General features: G+C 44.8%; 1 protein-coding gene across 1 annotated transcript in view; it reads left to right on the top strand.

Annotated features, from left to right (window-relative positions):
* Positions 1–16,031, top strand: part of LOC142923336 (NADPH oxidase 3-like) — a 28,798-nt gene extending 12,767 nt beyond the window's left edge. The window contains exon 4 of the mRNA XM_076064413.1: positions 15,968–16,031. Within this exon, the coding sequence (XP_075920528.1) occupies positions 15,968–16,031 (64 nt within the window). The remainder of the gene's footprint in view (positions 1–15,967) is intronic.
* The last annotated feature ends 682 nt before the right edge of the window (positions 16,032–16,713 follow it).

Genomic DNA, 16,713 nt, shown 5'->3' with positions numbered 1-16,713 from the left:
TCACCACTCACTCACCACTCACTCACTCACCACTCACTCACCACTCACTCATTCACTCACCACTCACTCACACACCACTCACTCACCTACTCACCACTCACTCACCACTCACTCACCACTCACCGCTCACTCACCACTCACTCACCACTCACTCACCACTCACCACTCACCTCACCCACCCACCCACTCACTCACCACTCACTCACCACTCACTCACTCACCATTCACTCACTCACCACTCACTCACACACCACTCACTCACTCACTCACCACTCACTCATTCACTAACCACTCACTCACTCACCACTCACTCATTCAATAACCACTCACTCACTCACTCACCACTCACTCACCACTCACTCACTCACCACTCACTCACTCACTCACCACTCACTCACTCACCACTCACTCACCACTCACTCACCACTCACTCACTCACACTAACCACTCACTTACTCACCACTCACTCACTCACTCACCACTCACTCACTCACTTACTCACCACTCACTCACTCACTAACCACTCACTCACTCACCACTCACTCACCACTCACTCACTCACCACTCACTCACCACTCACTCATTCACTCACCACTCACTCACACACCACTCACTCACCTACTCACCACTCACTCACCACTCACTCACCACTCACCGCTCACTCGCTCACTCACCACTCACTCACCACTCACTCACCACTCACCACTCACTCACCACTCACTCATCACTCACCACTCACTCACCACTCACTCACTCACTCATCACTCACCACTCACTCACCACTCACTCACTCACTCACCACTCACTCACCACTCACTCACCACTCACCACTCACTCACTTACTCACCACTCACTCACTCACTCACCACTCACTCACCACTCACTCACCACTCACTCACTCACCACTCACTCACTCACCACTCACTCACTCACTCACCACTCACTCACTCACCCACTCACTCACTCACCACTCACTCACCACTCACTCACCACTCACTCACTCACTCACCACTCACTCACCACTCACTCACCGCTCACTCACCACTCACTCACTCACTCACCACTCACTCATCGCTCACTCACCACTCACTCACTCACCACTCACCGCTCACTCTCTCACTCACAACTCACTCATTCACCACTCACTCACTCACCACTCACTCACCACTCACTCACTCACCACTCACTCACTCACCACTCACTCACCGCTCACTCGCTCACTGCTCACTCGCTCACTCACCACTCACTCACTCATCACTCACTCACTCACCACTCACTCACCACTCACTCACTCACCACTCACTCACTCACCACTCACTCACCGCTCACTCGCTCACTGCTCACTCGCTCACTCACCACTCACTCACTCATCACTCACTCACTCACCACTCACTCACTCACTAACCACTCACTCACTCACTCATCACTCACTCACCACTCACTCACTCACTCACCACTCACTCACCACTCACTCACTCACTCACCACTCACTCACCACTCACCACTCACTCACTCACCGCTCACTCACTAACCACTCACCACTCACTCACTCACCACTCACTCACCACTCACTCACTAACCACTCACCGCTCACTCATTCACTAACCACACACTCACTCACTCACCGCTCACTCACTAACCACTCACTCACCACTCACTCACTCACCACTCACTCATTCACCGCTCACTCACTCACACACTCACCACTCACTCACCACTCACTCACCACTCACCACTCACTCATCACTCACCTACTCACCACACACTCACCACTCACTCACCACTCACCACTCACTCACTCACTCACCACTCACCACTCACTCACCACTCACTCACCACTCACTCACTCACCACTCACTCACCACTCACTCACCTACTCACCACTCACTCACCACTCACTCACCACTCACTCACAACTCACCCACTCACCCACCCACTCACCCACCACTCACTCACCTACTCACCACTCACTCACTCACCACTCACCGCTCACTCATTCACTAACCACTCACTCACCGCTCACTCACTCACCACTCACTCACCACTCACTCACCACTCACCACTCACTCACTCACCACTCACTCACTCACTCACCACTCACCCACTCACTCATCACTCACTCACCACTCACTCACTCACTCACCACTCACTCACCGCGCACTCGCTCACTGCTCACTCGCTCACTCACCACTCACTCACTCATCACTCGCTCACTCACCACTCACTCACCACTCACTCACCATTCACTCACTCACCACTCACTCACTCACCACTCACTCACTCACCACTCACTCACCGCTCACTCACCACTCACTCACTCACCACTCACCGCTTACTCACTCACTCACTCACAACTCACTCATTCACCACTCACTCACTCACCACTCACTCACCACTCACTCACTCACCACTCACTCACTCACCACTCACTCACCACTCACTCACCACTCACTCACTCACCACTCACTCACCGCTCACTCACTCAGTCACCGCTCACTCACTCTCACCACTCACTCACCACTCACTCACCACTCACCACCCGCTCACCACTCACCACTCACTCACACACTCACTCACTCACCACTCACTCACTCACTCACCACTCACTCATCACTCACTCACTCACTTACTCACTCACTCACTTACTCACTCACTCACCACTCACTCACTCACTCACCACTCACTCACCACTCACTCACTTACCACTCACTCACCACTCACCCACTCACTCACCACTCACTCGCTCACCACTCACCACTCACTCACCACTCACTCACCACTCACTCACCTACTCACCACTCACTCACTCGTTCACCGCTCACTCATTCAATAACCACTCACTCACTCACCACTCACTCACTCACCACTCACTCACTCACACACTCACTCACTCACCACTCACTCACTCGCTCACCTTTCACTCACTCACTCACCACTCACCCACTCACTCATCACTCACTCACTCACCCCTCACTCACTCGCTCACCGCTCACTCACTCACTCACCACTCACTCACTCACCACTCACCGCTCACTCACTCACTAACCACTCACCACTCACCGCTCACTCACCACTCACTCACTCACCACCCACTCACTCACTCACCACTCACTCACTCACTCATCACTCACCACTCACTCACCACTCACTCACCACTCACCACTCACTCACCACTCACTCACCACTCACTCACCACTCACCACTCACTCACCACTCACTCACCACTCACCACTCACTCACCACTCACTCACTCACCACTCACTCACCACTCACTCACCACTCACTCATTCACTAACTCACTTACTCACTCACTCACTCACTCACCACTCACTCACCACTCACTCACCACTCACTCATTCACTAACTCACTTACTCACTCACCACTCACTCACCACTCACTCACCACTCACCACTCACTCACCTCTCACACTCACTCACCACTCACCACTCACTCACCACTCACTCACCACTCACTCACTCACTCACTCACTCACTCACTCACCACTCACTCACCACTCACCACTCACTCATTCACTAACTCACTTACTCACTCACCACTCACTCACCACTCACTCACCACTCACTCATTCACTAACTCACTTACTCACTCACCACTCACTCACCACTCACTCACCACTCACTCATTCACCAACTCACTTACTCACTCACCACTCACTCACCACTCACTCACTCACCACTCACTCATTCACTAACTCACTTACTCACTCACCACTCACTCACCACTCACTCACTCACTCACCACTCACTCACCACTCACTCACTCACCACTCACTCACCACTCACTCACTCACTCACCACTCACTCACCACTCACTCACTCACCACTCACTCACTCACCACTCACTCACTCACCACTCACTCACCACTCACTCACTCACTCACCACTCACCACTCACTCACTCACTCACCACTCACTCACTCACCACTCACTCACTCACTCACCACTCACTCACCACTCACTCACTCACCACTCACTCACCACTCACTCATTCACTAACCACTCACCGCTCACTCACTCACACACTCACCACTCACTCACTCACCACTCACTCACCACTCACCACTCACTCACCACTCACCACTCACTCACCACTCACTCACCACTCACTCACTCACTCACCACTCACTCACTCACCACTCACTCACACACCACTCACTCACTCACCACTCACTCATTCACTAACAACTCACTCACTCACCACTCACTCATTCACTAACCACTCACTCACTCACTCACCACTCACTCACTCACTCACCACTCACTCACCACTCACTCACCACTCACTCACTCACTCACCACTCACTCACTCACCACTCACTCACACACCACTCACTCACTCACTCACCACTCACTCATTCACTAACCACTCACTCACTCACCACTCACTCACTCACCACTCACTCACCACTCACTCACCACTCACTCACTCACACTAACCACTCACTTACTCACCACTCACTCACTCACTCACCACTCACTCACTCACTTACTCATCACTCACTCACTCACTCACTAACCACTCACCACTCACTCACTCACCACTCACTCACCACTCACTCACTCACCACTCACTCACCACTCACTCATTCACTCACCACTCACTCACACACCACTCACTCACCTACTCACCACTCACTCACCACTCACTCACCACTCACCGCTCACTCGCTCACTCACCACTCACTCACCACTCACTCACCACTCACCACTCACTCACCCACCCACCCACTCACTCACCACTCACTCACCACTTACTCACTCACCATTCACTCACTCACCACTCACTCACACACCACTCACTCACTCACTCACCACTCACTCATTCACTAACCACTCACTCACTCACCACTCACTCATTCAATAACCACTCACTCACTCACTCACCACTCACTCACCACTCACTCACTCACCACTCACTCACTCACTCACCACTCACTCACTCACTCACCACTCACTCACCACTCACTCACCACTCACTCACTCACACTAACCACTCACTTACTCACCACTCACTCACTCACTCACCACTCACTCACTCACTTACTCACCACTCACTCACTAACCACTCACCACTCACTCACTCACCACTCACTCACCACTCACTCACTCACCACTCACTCACCACTCACTCATTCACTCACCACTCACTCACACACCACTCACTCACCTACTCACCACTCACTCACCACTCACTCACCACTCACCGCTCACTCGCTCACTCACCACTCACTCACCACTCACTCACCACTCACCACTCACTCACCACTCACTCATCACTCACCACTCACTCACCACTCACTCACTCACTCACCACTCACTCACCACTCACTCACCACTCACCACTCACTCACTCACTCACCACTCACTCACTCACTCACCACTCACTCACCACTCACTCACCACTCACTCACTCACTCACCACTCACTCACTCACCACTCACTCACTCACTCACCACTCACTCACTCACCCACTCACTCACTCACCACTCACTCACCACTCACTCACCACTCACTCACTCACTCACCACTCACTCACCACTCACTCACCGCTCACTCACCACTCACTCACTCACCACTCACTCATCGCTCACTCACCACTCACTCACTCACTCACCACTCACCGCTCACTCTCTCACTCACAACTCACTCATTCACCACTCACTCACTCACCACTCACTCACCACTCACTCACTCACCACTCACTCACTCACCACTCACTCACCGCTCACTCGCTCACTGCTCACTCGCTCACTCACCACTCACTCACTCATCACTCACTCACTCACCACTCACTCACCACTCACTCACTCACCACTCACTCACTCACCACTCACTCACCGCTCACTCGCTCACTGCTCACTCGCTCACTCACCACTCACTCACTCATCACTCACTCACTCACCACTCACTCACTCACTAACCACTCACTCACTCACTCATCACTCACTCACCACTCACTCACTCACTCACCACTCACTCACCACTCACTCACTCACTCACCACTCACTCACCACTCACCACTCACTCACTCACCGCTCACTCACTAACCACTCACCACTCACTCACTCACTCACCACTCACTCACCACTCACTCACTAACCACTCACCGCTCACTCATTCACTAACCACACACTCACTCACTCACCGCTCACTCACTAACCACTCACTCACCACTCACTCACTCACCACTCACTCATTCACCGCTCACTCACTCACACACTCACCACTCACTCACCACTCACTCACCACTCACCACTCACTCATCACTCACCTACTCACCACACACTCACCACTCACTCACCACTCACCACTCACTCACTCACTCACCACTCACCACTCACTCACCACTCACTCACCACTCACTCACTCACCACTCACTCACCACTCACTCACCTACTCACCACTCACTCACCACTCACTCACCACACACTCACAACTCACCCACTCACCCACCCACTCACCCACCACTCACTCACCTACTCACCACTCACTCACTCACCACTCACCGCTCACTCATTCACTAACCACTCACTCACCGCTCACTCACTCACCACTCACTCACCACTCACTCACCACTCACCACTCACTCACTCACCACTCACTCACTCACTCACCACTCACCCACTCACTCATCACTCACTTACCACTCACTCACTCACTCACCACTCACTCACCGCGCACTCGCTCACTGCTCACTCGCTCACTCACCACTCACTCACTCATCACTCGCTCACTCACCACTCACTCACCACTCACTCACCATTCACTCACTCACCACTCACTCACCACTCACTCACTCACCACTCACTCACTCACCACTCACTCACCGCTCACTCACCACTCACTCACTCACCACTCACCGCTTACTCACTCACTCACTCACAACTCACTCATTCACCACTCACTCACTCACCACTCACTCACCACTCACTCACTCACCACTCACTCACTCACCACTCACTCACCACTCACTCACTCACCACTCACTCACCGCTCACTCACTCAGTCACCGCTCACTCACTCACTCACCACTCACTCACCACTCACTCACCACTCACCACCCGCTCACCACTCACCACTCACTCACACACTCACTCACTCACCACTCACTCACTCACTCACCACTCACTCATCACTCACTCACTCACTTACTCACTCACTCACTTACTCACTCACTCACCACTCACTCACTCACCACTCACTCACCACTCACTCACCACTCACTCACTCACTTACCACTCACTCACCACTCACCCACTCACTCACCACTCACTCGCTCACCACTCACCCACTCACCACTCACTCACCACTCACTCACCACTCACTCACCTACTCACCACTCACTCACTCGTTCACCGCTCACTCATTCAATAACCACTCACTCACTCACTCACCACTCACTCACTCACCACTCACTCACTCACACACTCACTCACTCACCACTCACTCACTCGCTCACCTTTCACTCACTCACCACTCACCCACTCACTCATCACTCACTCACTCACCCCTCACTCACTCGCTCACCGCTCACTCACTCACTCACCACTCACTCACTCACCACTCACCGCTCACCACTAACCACTCACCACTCACCGCTCACTCACCACTCACTCACTCACCCACTCACTCACTCACCACTCACTCACTCACTCATCACTCACTCACTCGCTCACCGCTCACTCACCACCACCACTCACCACTCACTCACTCACTCAACCACTCACTCACCCACTCACTCACCCACTCACTCACCACTCACACACCACCCACTCACTCACTCACCACTCACTCACTCACCACTCACTCACCCACTCACCACTCACTCACCACTCACTCACTCACCACGCTCACTCACTCACTCACCACTCACCCACTCACTCACTCACCCACTCACTCACTCACTCACCCACCACTCACCACTCACCCACTCACTCACTCACCCACTCACTCACTCACCACTCACCCACTCACCCACTAACTCACTCACCCACTCACTCACCCACTCACTCACTCACCCACTCACCCACTCACTCACTCACTCACCCACTCACCACTCACTCACTCACCACTCACTCACCACTCACTCACTCACTCACCCACTCACTCACCAACTCACTCACTCACTCGCCCACCCACTCACACACTTACTCACTCACCACTCACTCACTCACCGCTCACTCACCACTCACTCACCCACTCACCACTCACTCACCACCACTCACTCACTCACTCACGCTCACTCACTCACCACCCACTCACTCACCACTCACTCACTCATACACTCACTCACTCACTTATACACTCACTCACTCATACACTCACTCATACACTCACTCACCACTCACTCACCCACTCACCACTCACTCACCACTCACCCACTCACTCCCTGACCCACTCACTCACAACTCAACCACTCACTCACTCATCCACTTACTCACTCACCCACTCACTCACTCAGCCACTGACTCACTCACTCACCACTCACCCACTCACTCACTCACCCACTCATCCACTCACCCACTCACTCACCCACCCACTCACCCACTCACTCACTCACCCACTCACCACTCACTCACCGCTCACTCACTCACTCACCCACTCACTCACTCACCGCTCACCCACTCACTCACCGCTCACACACTCACCGCTCACTCACTCATGTTGTAGTTGTAGTTGATGTTGTAGTTGATGTTGTAGTTGATGTTGTAGTTGATGTAGTAGTTGATGTTGTTGTAGTTTATGTTGTAGTTGATGTTGTAGTTGATGTTGTAGTTGTTGTAGTTGTTGTAGTTCTTGTAGTTGTTGCTGATGTTGTAGTTGTTGTTGTTGATGTTGTAGTTGATGTTGTAGTTAATGTTGTAGTTGTTGTGGTTGATGTTGTAGTTGTTGTAGTTGTTGTTGTAGTTGTTGTTGATGTCGTAGTTGTTGTTGTTGATGTTGTAGTTGATGTTGTTGATGTTGATGTTGTGGCTGTTGTTGATGTTGTTGTAGTTGATGTTGTAGTTGTTGTTGTTGTAGTTGATGTTGTTGTTGTTGTTGTAGTTGTTGTTGTAGTTGATGTTGTAGTTGATGTTGTAGTTGTTGTAGTTGATGTTGTAGTTGATGTTGTAGTTGATGTTGTAGTTGATGTAGTAGTTGATGTTGTAGTTGATGTTGTAGTTGATGTAGTTGTTGTTGTAGTTGATGTTGTAGTTGTTGTTGTAGTTGATGTTGTAGTTGTTGATGTAGTTGATGTTGTAGCTGATGTTGTGGGTGATGTTGTAGTTGTTGTTAATGTTGTAGTTGATGCTGTAGTTGATGTAATTTATGTTGTAGTTGATGTTGTTGTCGTTGATGTTGTTGTGGTTGATGTTGATGTTGTAGTTGATGTTGTAGGTGATGTTGTAGTTGATGTTGTAGTTGTTGATGTAGTTGATGTTGTAGTTGATGTTGTGGGTGATGTTGTAGTTGTTGTTGTTGTAGTTGTTGTTGTAGTTGATGTTGTGGTTGATGATGTTGTGGTGGTTGTAGTTGATGTTGTAGTTGTTGATGTAGTTGATGTTGTAGTTGATGTTGTAGTTGTTGTTGTAGTTGATGTTGTAGTTGTTGTTGTAGTTGATGTTGTAGTTGTTGATGTTGTACTTGATGTTGTTGTAGTTGATGTTGTAGTTGATGTAGTAGTTGATGTTGTGGTTGATGTTGTAGTTGATGTTGTAGTTGATGTTGTAGTTGTTGATGTAGTTGATTTTGTTGTTGATGTTGTAGTTGATGTTGTTGTTGATGTTGTAGTTGTTGTTGTACTTGATGTTGTTGTAGTTGATGTTGTAGTTGATGTAGTAGTTGATGTTGTGGTTGATGTTGTAGTTGATGTTGTAGTTGATGTTGTAGTTGTTGATGTAGTTGATGTTGTTGTTGATGTTGTGGTTGATGTTGTTGTTGTAGTTGTTGTTGTAGTTGATGTTGTGGTTGATGTTGTAGTTGATGTTGTAGTTGATGTTGTTGTTGATGTTGTAGTTGATGTTGTAGTTGATGTTGTAGTTGTTGTTGTAGTTGATGTTGTAGTTGTTGATGTTGTACTTGATGTTGTTGTAGTTGATGTTGTAGTTGATGTTGTAGTTGTTGTTGTAGTTGATGTTGTTGTGGTTGATGTTGTTGTGGTTGATGTTGATGTTGTAGTTGATGTAGTTGATGTTGTAGTTGTGGTTGTTGTTGTTGTGGTTGTTGTTGTTGCTAGGCACAACACGTGTGTTTACACCACGAGGAGGAACTCGACGTGGTGATTGTTGTTGTCGATGTTGATGTTGTGGTTGATGTTGTTGATGTTGTAGTTGTTGTTGATGTTGTTGTTGTGGTTGATGTTGTAGTTGATGTTGTAGTTGATGTTGTTGTTGATGTTGTAGTTGATGTTGTAGTTGATGTTGTAGTTGTTGTTGATGTAGTAGTTGTTGTTGATGTTGTAGTTGATGTTGTAGTTGTTGTTGATGTAGTAGTTGTTGTTGATGTTGTAGTTGATGTTGTAGTTGATGTTGTGGTTGATGTTGTAGTTGATGTTGTAGTTGTTGTAGTTGATGTTGTAGTTGATGTTGTAGTTGATGTTGTAGTTGATGTAGTAGTTGATGTTGTAGTTGATGTTGTAGTTGATATAGTTCTTGTTGTTGTAGTTGATGTTGTAGTTGTTGTTGTAGTTGATGTTGTAGTTGTTGATGTAGTTGATGTTGTAGCTGATGTTGTGGGTGATGTTGTAGTTGTTGTTGTTGTAGTTGTTGTTGTAGTTGATGTTGTGGTTGATGATGTTGTGGTGGTTGTAGTTGATGTTGTAGTTGTTGATGTAGTTGATGTTGTAGTTGATGTTGTGGTTTATGTTGTAGTTGATGTTGTAGTTGATGTTGTTGTTGATGTTGTAGTTGATGTTGTAGTTGATGTTGTAGTTGTTGTTGTAGTTGATGTTGTAGTTGTTGATGTTGTACTTGATGTTGTTGTAGTTGATGTTGTAGTTGATGTAGTAGTTGATGTTGTGGTTGATGTTGTAGTTGATGTTGTAGTTGATGTTGTAGTTGTTGATGTAGTTGATGTTGTTGTTGATGTTGTGGTTGATGTTGTAGTTGATGTTGTTGTTGATGTTGTGGTTGATGTTGTTGATGTTGTAGTTGTTGTTGATGTTGTTGTAGTTGATGTTGTAGTTGATGTTGTAGTTGATGTTGTATTTGATGTTGTAGTTGATGTTGTAGTTGATGTTGTAGTTGTTGTAGTTGATGTTGTAGTTGTTGTTGTAGTTGATGTTGTTGTAGTTGTTGTTGTAGGTTGATGTTGTAGTTGATGTAGTAGTTGATGTTGTAGTTGATGTTGTAGTTGATGTTGTAGTTGATGTTGTAGTTGATGTTGTAGTTGATGTTATAGTTGATGTTGTAGTTGTTGTAGTTGATGTTGTGGTTGTTGTTGTTGATGTTGTAGTTGATGTTGTAGTTGTATGTTGTAGTTGATGTTGTAGTTGATGTTGTAGTTGATGTTGTAGTTGTTGATGTTGTAGTTGATGTTATAGTTGATGTTGTAGTTGTTGTTGTTGATGTTGTGGTTGTTGTTGTTGATGTTGTAGTTGATGTTGTAGTTGATGTTGTAGTTGATGATGATGTTGATGTTGTGGTTGATGTTGTAGTTGATGTTGTTGTAGTTGATGTTGTAGTTTTAGTTGTAATTGATGTAGTAGTTGATGTTGTAGTTGATGTTGTAGTTGATGTTGTAGTTGATGTTGTAGTTGATGTTGTAGTAGTTGTTGTAGTTGATGTTGTAGTTGATGTTGTAGTTGATGTTGTAGTTGTTGTTGTTGTAGTTGATGTTGTTGTTGTGGTTGTAGTTGATGTTGTAGTTGATGTAGTTGATGTTGTAGTTGTGGTTGTTGTTGTTGTGGTTGATGTTGTTGATGTTGATGTTGTGGTTGTTGTTGTGGTTGTTGTTTATTGCTAGGCACAACACGTGTGTTTACACCACGAGGAGGAACTCGACGTGGTGATTGTTGTTGTTGATGTTGTGGTTGATGTTGTTGATGTTGTAGTTGTTGTTGATGTTGTTGTAGTTGTTGTTGTAGTTGATGTTGTAGTTGATGTTGTAGTTGATGTTGTAGTTGATGTTGTAGTTGATGTTGTTGTGGTTGATGTTGTAGTTGATGTTGTAGTTGATGTTGTGGTGATTGTTGTAGTTGATGTTGTAGTTGATGTTGTAGTTGATGTTGTAGTGTATGTTGTTGTAGTTGATGTGTTGTAGTTGATGTTTTAGTGATGTTGTAGTTTGTTTGATGTTGTGTTAAGTTGATGTTGTAGTTGTTGTTGTAGTTGATGTTGTAGTTGTTGTTGTTGTGGTTGTTGTAGTTGATGTTGTAGTTGTGGTTGTTGTTGTAGTTGTGGTTGTTGTTGTTGATGTTTTAGTGATGTTGTGGTTGATGTTGTAGTTGATGTTGTAGTTGTAGTAGTTGATGTTGTAGTTGATGTTGATGTTGTTGTTGTAGTTGATGTAGTTGTGGTTGATGTTGTAGTTGATGTAGTTGTGGTTGATGTTGTAGTTGTTGTTGTAGTTGTTGTGGTTGTTGTTGATGATGTTGTAGTTGTAGTTGTTGTAGTTGATGTAGTAGTTGATGTTGTAGTTGATGTAGTAGTTGATGTTGTAGTTGATGTTGTAGTTGATGTTGTAGTTGTGGTTGTAGTTGATGTTGTTGTTGATGTTGTAGTTGATGTTGTTGTTGATGTTGATGTTGTGGTTGATGTTGTTGATGTTGTAGTTGATGTTGTAGTAGTTGTTGTAGTTGATGTTGTAGTTGATGTTGTAGTTGATGTTGTAGTTGATGTTGTAGTTGATGTTGTTGATGTTGTTGTAGTTGATGTTGTAGTTGTTGTTGTAGTTGATGTTGTAGTTGATGTAGTAGTTGATGTAGTAGTTGATGTTGTAGTTGATGTTGTAGTTGATGTTGTAGTTGATGTTGTAGTTGATGTAGTTGATGTTGTAGTTGTGGTTGTTGTTGTGGTTGTTGTTGTTGCTAGGCACAACACGTGTGTTTACACCACGAGGAGGAACTCGACGTGGTGATTGTTGTTGTTGATGTTGTAGTTGTTGTTGTAGTTGTTGTAGTTGATGTAGTTGTTGTAGTTGTTGTTGTAGTTGATGTAGTAGTTGATGTTGTAGTTGATGTTGTATTTGTTGTTGTGGTTGATGTTGTTGTGGTTGATGTTGATGTTGTAGTTGATGTAGTAGTTGATGTTGTAGTTGATGTTGTAGTTGATGTTGTAGTAGTTGTTGTAGTTGATGTAGTAGTTGATATTGTAGTTGATGTTGTAGTTGATGTTGTTGTTGATGTTGTGGTTGATGTTGTAGTTGTTGTAGTTGATGTTGTAGTTGATGTTGTAGTTGATGTTGTAGTTGTTGTGGTTGATGTTGATGTTGTAGTTGATGTTGTAGTTTTAGTTGTAGTTGATGTAGTAGTTGTAGTTGTTGTTGATGTTGTTGTAGTTGTTGTAGTTGATGTTGTAGTTGATGTTGTAGTTGATGTTGTAGTTGATGTTGTTGTGGTTGATGTTGTAGTTGATTTTGTAGTTGTTGTTGTGGTGATTGTTGTAGTTGATGTTGTAGTTCTTGTTGTAGTTGATGTTGTAGTTGTGGTTGTTGTTGTAGTTGTGGTTGTTGTTGTAGTTGATGTTGTAGTTGTAGTAGTTGATGTTGTAGTTGATGTTGTAGTTGATGTTGTAGTTGATGTTGTTGTTGATGCTGTAGTTGATGTTGTAGTTGATGTTGTAGTTGATGTTGTAGTATGTTTGTGGTTGATGTTGTTGATGTTGGGTAGTTGATGTTGTAGTTGTTGTTGTAGTTGATGTTGTAGTTGATGTTGTTGTTGTTGTAGTTGATTTGTGTGTTGTTGTTGTTGTTGTATTGTAGTTGATGTTGTAGTTGATGTAGTTGATGTTGTAGTTGTGGTTGTTGTTGTGGTTGTTGTTGTTGCTAGGCACAACACGTGTGTTTACACCACGAGGAGGAACTCGACGTGGTGATTGTTGTTGTCGATGTTGATGTTGTAGTTGATGTAGTAGTTGTTGTAGTTGATGTAGTTGTTGTAGTTGTTGTTGTAGTTGATGTAGTAGTTGATGTTGTAGTTGATGTTGTAGTTGATGTTGTAGTAGTTGTTGTAGTTGATGTAGTAGTTGATGTTGTAGTTGATGTTGTAGTTGATGTTGTAGTTGATGTTGTAGTTGATGTTGTATTTGTTGTTGTGGTTGATGTTGTGGTTAATGTTGATGTTGTAGTTGATGTCGTAGTTGATGTTGTAGTTGATGTTGTAGTTGATGTTGTAGTTGATGTTGTAGTAGTTGTTGTAGTTGATGTAGTAGTTGATGTTGTAGTTGATGTTGTTGTTGATGTTGTGGTTGATGTTGTAGTTGTTGTAGTTGATGTTGTAGTTGATGTTGTAGTTGTTGTTGTAGTTGATGTAGTTGTGGTTGTTGTTGTTGATGTTGATGTTGTGGTTGATGTTGTTGATGTTGTAGTTGTTGTTGATGTTGTTGTAGTTGATGTTGTAGTTGATTTTGTAGTTGATGTTGTAGTTGATGTTGTAGTTTGATGTTGTTGTGGTTGATGTTGTAGTTGATGTTGTAGTTGATGTGGTGGTGATTGTTGTAGTTGATGTTGTAGTTCTTGTTGTATTCTTGTTGTAGTTATGTTGTAGTTGTGGTTGTTGTTGTAGTTGTGGTTGTTGTTATGTTTTAGTTGTTGTTGTAGTTGATGTTGTTGTGGTTGTTGTTGATGATGTTGTAGTTGTAGTTGTTGTAGTTGATGTAGTAGTTGATGTTGTAGTTGATGTTGTAGTTGATGTTGTAGTTGTGGTTGTAGTGTTGTTGTAGTTGATGTTGTACTTGATGTTGTTGTTGATGTTGTAGTTGATGTTGTTGTTGATGTTGATGTTGTGGTTGATGTTTGTGTTGTAGATGATGTTGTAGTTGTTGTTGTAGTTGTGTTGTTGTTGTTGTAGTTGATGTTGTTGTGGTTGATGTTGTTGTGGTTGATGTTGTAGTTGATGATGTATGATGTTGATGTTGTGGTTTATGTTGTAGTTGATGGAGGTGTGTAGTTGATGTTGTAGTTTTAGTTGTAGTTGATGTAGTAGTTGATGTTGTAGTTGATGTTGTAGTTGATGTTGTAGTTGATGTTGTTTGTTAGTTGATGTTGTAGTAGTTGTTGTAGTTGATGTTGTAGTTGATGTTGTAGTGTTGATGTTGTAGTTGATGTTGTAGTTGTTGTAGTTGATGTTGTAGTTGTTGTAGTTGATGTTGTAGTTGATATAGTTGATGTTGTAGTTGTGGTTGATGTTGTTGTTGTGGTTGTTGTTGTTGCTAGGCACAACACGTGTGTTTACACCACGAGGAGGAACTCGACGTGGTGATTGTTGTTGTTGATGTTGATGTTGTGGTTGATGTTGTTGATGTTATAGTTGTTGTTGATGTTGTTGTTGTGGTTGATGTTGTAGTTGATGTTGTAGTTGATGTTGTTGTTGATGTTGTAGTTGATGTTGTAGTTGATGTTGTGGTGATTGTTGTAGTTGATGTTGTAGTTCTTGTTGTAGTTGATGTTGTAGTTGTGGTTGTTGTTGTAGTTGTGGTTGTTGTTGTTGATGTTTTAGTGATGTTGTAGTTGATGTTGTAGTTGATGTTGTAGTTGTTGTTGTAGTTGATGTTGTTGTTGATGTTGATGTTGTGGTTGATGTTGTTGATGTTGATGTTGTGGTTGATGTTGTTGATGTTGTAGTTGTTGTTGATGTTGTAGTAGTTGTTGTAGTTGATGTTGTAGTTGATGTTGTAGTTGTTGTAGTTGATGTTGTAGTTGTAGTTGATGTTGTAGTTGATGTTGTAGTTGTTGTAGTTGATGTTGTAGTTGATATAGTTGATGTTGTAGTTGTGGTTGATGTTGTTGTTGTGGTTGTTGTTGTTGCTAGGCACAACACGTGTGCTTACACCACGAGGAGGAACTCGACGTGGTGGTTGTTGTTGTTGTTGTAGTTGTTGTGGTTGATGTTGTTGATGTTGTTGTAGTTGATGTTGTTGTGGTTGATGTTGATGTTGTAGTTGTTGTTGTAGTTGATGTTGTTGTGGTTGATGTTGTTGATGTTGTAGTTGTTGTTGATGTTGTTGTAGTTGTTGTTGTAGTTGATGTTGTAGTTGTGGTTGTTGTTGATGTTGTAGTTGTTGTTGATGTTGTTGTGGTTGATGTTGATGTTGTAGTTGATGTTGTAGTTGATGTTGTATTTGTTGTTGATGTTGTAGTTGATGTTGTAGTTGATGTTGTAGTTGATGTTGTAGTTGATGTTGTAGTTGTTGATGTTGTAGTTGATGTTGTAGTTGTTGTAGTTGATGTAGTAGTTGATGTTGTAGTTGATGTTGTTGTTGATGTTGATGTTGTGGTTGATGTTGTAGTTGTTGTAGTTGATGTTGTAGTTGATGTTGTAGTTGTTGTTGTAGTTGATGTTGTAGTTGTGGTTGTTGTTGTTGTTGTTGGTGGTTGTTGTTGTTGTTGCAAGGCACAACACGTGTGCTTACACCACGAGGAGGAACTCGATGTGGTGACCGGTACCAGGAGGAAGTTACAGTTCGGACGACCAAACTGGGACAAAGAATTTCACTCCATCTCTGTCCATCACCCCGGGTAACGTAGTCACAACAATATTACACTTTTACTACACTT

Source organism: Petromyzon marinus, unplaced genomic scaffold, assembly GCF_048934315.1.
Source record: "Petromyzon marinus isolate PM22_M1 ecotype Great Lakes invasive population unplaced genomic scaffold, UKy_Petmar_22M1.pri1.0 PM_Scaffold_429, whole genome shotgun sequence".
Taxonomy (NCBI): domain Eukaryota; kingdom Metazoa; phylum Chordata; class Hyperoartia; order Petromyzontiformes; family Petromyzontidae; genus Petromyzon; species Petromyzon marinus.
This window is presented reverse-complemented; position numbering and strand designations above follow the sequence as displayed.